General features: G+C 47.3%; 1 protein-coding gene across 2 annotated transcripts in view; it reads right to left on the bottom strand.

The window, feature by feature from the left end:
- Positions 1-314: 314 nt before the first annotated feature.
- Positions 315-6,031, bottom strand: part of ACSS2 (acyl-CoA synthetase short chain family member 2) — a 48,418-nt gene continuing 42,701 nt past the window's right edge. Inside the window, exons 12-18 of one of the 2 annotated variants that reach the window (XM_035006172.1) lie at positions 5,928-5,984; positions 5,659-5,739; positions 4,381-4,489; positions 2,750-2,818; positions 2,235-2,411; positions 1,345-1,419; positions 315-1,197 (exon numbers count right to left, since the gene is read on the bottom strand). In XM_035006172.1, the coding sequence (XP_034862063.1) occupies positions 1,070-1,197; positions 1,345-1,419; positions 2,235-2,411; positions 2,750-2,818; positions 4,381-4,489; positions 5,659-5,739; positions 5,928-5,984 (696 nt within the window). In that variant the 3' untranslated portion in view covers positions 315-1,069. The remainder of the gene's footprint in view (positions 1,198-1,344; positions 1,420-2,234; positions 2,412-2,749; positions 2,819-4,380; positions 4,490-5,658; positions 5,740-5,927; positions 5,985-6,031) is intronic. The other variant, XM_035006173.1, reaches the window with a different exon arrangement.

The raw sequence follows: 6,031 nt of genomic DNA, 5'->3' as shown, positions 1-6,031 counted from the left end.
TAGGATAGAACCCTAAAGTTCCAATCCTTAGGCACTCACTAATGCTCCCACAGGATCACAGGAAATATTGCAACTGTGATGGGACATCACAGGCGGGAACTGGCTTCAGGTGCTTTCCTGCTTAGTTCAGGAGCTTGCCAAACGGCCTTTGAGTGAAGCCCTGCCTAGATCTGCCCAAACCAAAAGTTCTGGAAGGAGGATATTGGGGTATTCCTGAGGAAAACCACTTCCCTTCCCTTCCCATCACCCACACAAATCAGAGCAGCTAGTGAAGTATGCAGTCTATAAGATACCTAAGAAAACAAGTTACCACCTTTTTAAGGTCATAGACTTTATTCCTACAACCAGAGCCTGAGCATGACGGGCAAGAAAAGAGTTTCATCTGAGAGTGTCTCTTATGGGCAGGACTGTTCATGGAAGGGTGGGAACAGAGGACAAGAAAGACAAACTCTTCTGGCCCTAGGAACAAAACACATTTATTCCAGCAAAGAAGCAGGTAATCTGAAAACCCTCTGGAAACAGCCTGTCTGAACATCCCCTGAAGCAAATGGGCAGACAAGCACTGCCATCTGGCACAAAAGAGAATTCAGATCTAGAACAGAAGCAGCAAAGTATTTAAAAAAAATAATAATCAATTCTTTTGGGACTCACACACAGGCATTTCTAAGGACAAATGCATATCCAGAGATAAGTACTGGTGCTTCCTGAGAGAGCTGACATAGGATTACAGAGCTGCCTCCCTGCTTCAGTCTAGACCCTCACTTGCCTTCTGCATACTTAACTTGGGTAAGGGACATGACCTTCAGGTCCCTGTTCTGGGCTCCAAGGGCTCTTGAGGTCCAGGGGCACAGCAATCTGAGGCTAACCTGGGCCATGTCCCATCTATCTGGCAGCCACAGGAAGTTGCCTCCACCCAAGGGCAAAGCTGGTCCTTGGTCCCAGACAGCTGGTCAAGGGAGGTGGTGTGGGTCAGCCCTGGCCCTCAGCACTCCTGGATGGGGACAGGGAGGGTGGGCAAAACTTCGGAAAGCCAAGCAGGGGGAAGCCTGGGTAAAGGGCAAGGTCTTGTTTACTGGATGGTCAGGCAGCGGTGGTTGAAGAGCTGGCAGATGACAGTTGGGTCAGCCACAGTAGACGTGTCCCCCAGGTCGTGGTCATTCTGAGCAATCTTCCGAAGCACCCGCCTCATGATTTTCCCTGGAGGGAAAACCACAGCCTTCTGGTTACCTGGTAATAGCACTGACCCACTCCAGCCCTGCCGAAGAGGCTTCCATCCACACACACTCCACCACCATTAGGCCTTGGCCAATCCCAAACCCAATCCCTTGAGGCCTCTGAACATACCTGAGCGGGTTTTAGGCAAGCCAGGTGCATTCTGGATATAATCCGGAGTGGCAATGGGGCCAATCTTTTCTCTAACTGTAACCAAGAAATCATTAAGCATTTCTTTAGTACCCTTAGCCACGCTCCCAAAAACCAAGGTAGAGATGGCTTTGTTCCCTCCCTATTTCCTCTCCAAGGCCCTGCCCACAGAGTCATTCTTGGAGTCATTGCCTATCTTTCTCTCTCTTTTTTTTTGAAAGATTTTATTTATTTATTTATTTGACAGAGACACAGCGGGAGAGGGAACACAAGCAGGGGGAGGGGGAGAGGGAGAAGCAGGCTTCCCACCTAGCAGGGAGCCCGATGCGGGACTCCATCCCAAGACCCTGGGATCATGATCTGAGCTGAAGGCAGATGCTTAACAACTGAGCCACCCAGGCACCCCAGTCTTTCTCTCTTTTTAACACACTGTCTTTTACTATCTCATTTTATTTTAATCTACCTTCATGGAACTCAGACTCTAAAAATCAGCCTGCTAGAATTTAAATCCCAGTTTACTAGCAGTGTGGCCTTGGGCAAGTGACTTAACTTCTCTGAGCCTCAATTTCTTCATCTTTAGGATGGGAGTAACAATAGGATCTATTTCACAGTGGTGATTATCGGGATTAAATGGATTAATGCATTTAAAGGACTTAGCCCAGTGGTGGCACAGAGAATTCTATAAATGTCAGCCATTAGCATCCTAGTGGACAGACTAGTGGGGACTGAGTGGGAAGAAGACAAGCAGCCCCTAAGGCCCCCTGGGATCTGTCTGTGGTTCGCAGCTTGCTCTAGCCTCTCCCCAACAACTTGCTGTGCTAACTGGGTTGTCAGGTCAGACCCTACAGTCCCTGCTTGGGGAGGCTCCTCACTCTGCTTCTTGAGCTCCTCGGTGAGGGTGGGGCTGAAGGTGTAGCCATCGCACAGGGTGACAAAGCAGTAGAGGCATTCGCCCTTCACAGGATGAGGGTGGCCGACCACAGCTGCCTCTGCAATAGCCTCATGTTCCACAAGTGCTGATTCCACCTCTGCTGTGCTCAGCAGATGTCCTTGTCAAGGGAAAGCAAGTGCCATGAGAGAGATCCCAGCCTCTACCCCAGCCCCTGTTCCATCTATGCCAGCAGGGCAGTCCTGGTCTGGTCAAGTGGGGAAGCCCCTTCATTCATTCCTCACATGACCTGCTTCAGTTGTCCCACCATCCCAGTTCCCCTCCTCCAGGCACATTCCAGTGTTTATCACTCTTCCTCCAAAACCTGTACCCAGAACTGAATGCTGCACTCCAAGCGTGGTTTGTCTAGAGGACATCCTGGCTCGCTCAGAAGGCTTTGGCTGGGACTTACTGGGAGAGTAGTGCTAATGAGAAGGGAAAATGGTCTCTGGCCCTCACCAGATACATTTAGCATGTCATCAATCCTGCCAGTGATCCAGTAATAGCCATCCTGGTCCCGCCGGCAGCCTGGAAAGAGAAGAAATGCACAATGTAATGAATATCCCACAGTAGGATACATGATCCACATTACCAAAATGCTACACCCACTAATAGCCCCCTAACAAGTCTTCCTGCTTCTAAACTCTCCCACATGGTAGCCAGGCTCCAAGACAGCTACACTGATTTCCACTTTCTGATATTCTGACTCCCGTGTAGTCCTCTTTCTCATTGTACTAGGGTTAGTCTCTGTAATCAATAGAATTTGGCAGAAGGGATGGTATGTCATTTCTGAAATTAGATTCTAGAAGACACTGTGGCATTCTCTCAGATGATTTGCTCTAGGGGAAGTCAGCTGCCATGTCATAAGTAGCCCTATGGAGAGGCACACGTGGTGAAGAACTGAGGGTTCCTGCCAACAGCCACATGAGTGAGCTTGGAAGTGTGTCCTCCAGGCTCAGTCAAACCTTCAAATGACTGCAGCCCCAACCAACAGCTTCACTGCAACCCATGAGAGACTCTGAATGAGAACTACGGGCAAAGCCACTCACAAATTCCTGATCGTCAGAAACTGTATGAGATAATATTTGTTGTTTTAAGCTGCCAAGTTTGGGGGTAATTTTTTCCATGGCAATAGATAATTAATACACCCACCTAAAGTCTGTTCTCCATAAATCAAAGTTATTTTCTAAACAATAAATCAGTTCTTATCACTTCTCTGCTTACAAGCCCTAAAGGTCTCCCCGACTGTACACTGGATAAAATCCAAAGTCCCCACCATGGCCCACAAGGCCCCACATTATCTACCTCTCCAACTTCATGTAACATTCTTCCCTTTGCTCACTACATGTCAGACACACAGGCTTCAGTCTGTTCCTCAGACATTTCAAGCTGGTGTCTCTGCACAGAACACTCACTCCAGATTTTCCCATGCCTGGCCTCCTTCTCACCCTGGCGGTCTCTGGTTAAACAAATATCACTTCAAAGAAGCCTTCTTTCACCATCCCATGTATGGTGGCCATTCCTGTAGACATTCTTTATCCTGTTACCCTATTTATTTTTCTTCATAGCACTTGTCACTGAGATAAGCTTATTCACTTGTTTGCTAAATTTATTGTCTGTCTCCCCTTACTAGAATATAAGCCCCCTGTGAACAGAGACCTTGCCTACCTTATTCATGGTAATAATCCCTGAACTTAGATCAGTGCCTAGACATAATACATGCTCAATAAGAAGCTATGGATAAAGGGATTGGTGGAGAGAGTCATGGGCAAACATAGGCTCCAGACATGAGGATGCATATGACATAGTAATACACAGTGCTACATGCCCTATTTCTTTTAGCACAGGAACAGTGGAAATAAGAACTTCTTGCCTCATATATCACGTCAGGTGGTACCATGCTGAGACCCTCCATGCAACACTCATTCCTGCTCTTACAGTCTTCTCTACAGCTCTACCTGGATATTAGACACTGACACATAGAATACGTTCCTCTCTGTTTTTCGTCACCACTAACCAGTTCTTCCTGAAAATGGAAGGGGAAGGTACATGTCAAGGTGGGAGATTCGGGAAAGGGAGCCAAGGCTCACCATCTCCTGTTACATAGTAACCGGGGAACTTCTTAAAGTAGGTGGTCTCAAAGCGTTCATGGTTCCCATAGACTGTGCGCATGATTCCTGGCCAGGGCTGCTTGAACACCTAGGGAGTGAGAAAGGCACAGTGGTCACATGGGCTATACTGTGTCTCACTGGAAGACGAGACACTGTCTCACTCACAGCCTGGGCAATCACAGTTTTGCCCAGCCTGAGGAGAAATGGCCTGAATGCCCTTCCTGAGAAGAGGACAAAGTACAGGCTGTGGAGAAAGACCACCCAGACTGAGAATCCTGGCTCTGCTACTTAGTGTGTGACCTCGGGTTAGTAACTTTGCCTCTCTAAGCTTCAGATCCTCTTCTGTAGATCAGAGAAAGTAATCTCATCCTCCCAAAGTTACTGTGAAGATTGAATTAATGGTATGTGGAAGTTGCCTAGTACAATGTTCTGCTAGTGATAAGCATTTAGTAAATTTGAGTCTCCTCAGGAAACCAAGTCCAGTTTGATACAAATGAAAATAGTCATATAAAAGTGAAAAAGTATTGCCCCAATCAATAACGTCCTGTGGTAGTAGATTGATGAGATGGATGAAATTCTAGGCTAAGAGTCAGAAGGCATGGATTTAAGTCCTGTCCTTGTTACTAACTTGCTCTTAGTAAAAGTAAAGTGGGATGGAGGGTGGAGAGTGGGGGCTGATGATCTTCCTACAAGTACTAATATAAAAATCACAACCGCTAACATTTGTTAAACACTGTTAGGTTCTATGCTAAATCCGTCAAATGGATTATCTAATTTAATCGATCCAGCAACTTGAGGAGACAAAGGTACTATATGACCCTATTTTACAAATGAAATTTAAGTTCAAAGGGGTTAGGCAACCTATCTGAAGTCACAGAAGAGGCAGAGCTAGGATTTGAACCCAAGCAGGCTGACTCTGGAGCCTGTATGATTCTCTACTGTTATGAAGACTCCTTTCACACTAGAACTTTTGTCAAAGAGAGTTAGCACTAAGTCTTCCAGACCCCAAAAGGCATCATGAGGAAACTTGAGCAGAGTCCTTAAGAGCCAAAGTGGGCCAAAAGGCAGAGAGGCAGGCTAAATAACCAGAAGGATTTCCTCCAGGGTCTTGCAGAGGATAAACCCTCAACCATGGAGCTTTAGCCACAAGCACCTACCAGTAGAAATTAGGTTCTAAACTCTGAAGCAAAGTACAGCATCCCTTGCTGTACTCTTTCCTCCCAACTCCTCAAAGACATCCAAGGGTCAGGACCTCACCAGGTAACCTTCAGCTTCACCTTCCAACTCTTCCCCAGACTCATTCAAAATTGCAGGAGCTACACCAAAGAACGGGAAGGTCTAAAAGCAAACAGGAGACAGGACTCAAGGAGAGAAATGAGGCAACTGTGACTCAACTCTTTACCTCTCCCAGGGACCCTCAGAGCCCCAGGTTCCTCACACATATTAGTCTAGTCCCCCACCCTCTATCTAGGCCCAGAGACTCTACTCCTGCCTAGCCCAGTACCAGCCAAGGGAGCCTCACTCACAGCAGAACCAGGCTTCATTGGTGTGGCACCAGGGAGGGGGGTCAGCATATGGCCACCCTGTGGAAGTCAGAGATCGGGGGTTTGAGTCAGTCTTCCCACACTGT

The sequence above is a fragment of the Mirounga leonina genome, unplaced genomic scaffold, assembly GCF_011800145.1.
Source record: "Mirounga leonina isolate KUSES-001 unplaced genomic scaffold, KU_Mleo_1.0 Mir_150, whole genome shotgun sequence".
In the NCBI taxonomy this organism is placed as follows: domain Eukaryota; kingdom Metazoa; phylum Chordata; class Mammalia; order Carnivora; family Phocidae; genus Mirounga; species Mirounga leonina.
Note: the sequence above shows the minus strand (reverse complement) of the source record. Positions and strands in the feature narration are given on the sequence as shown.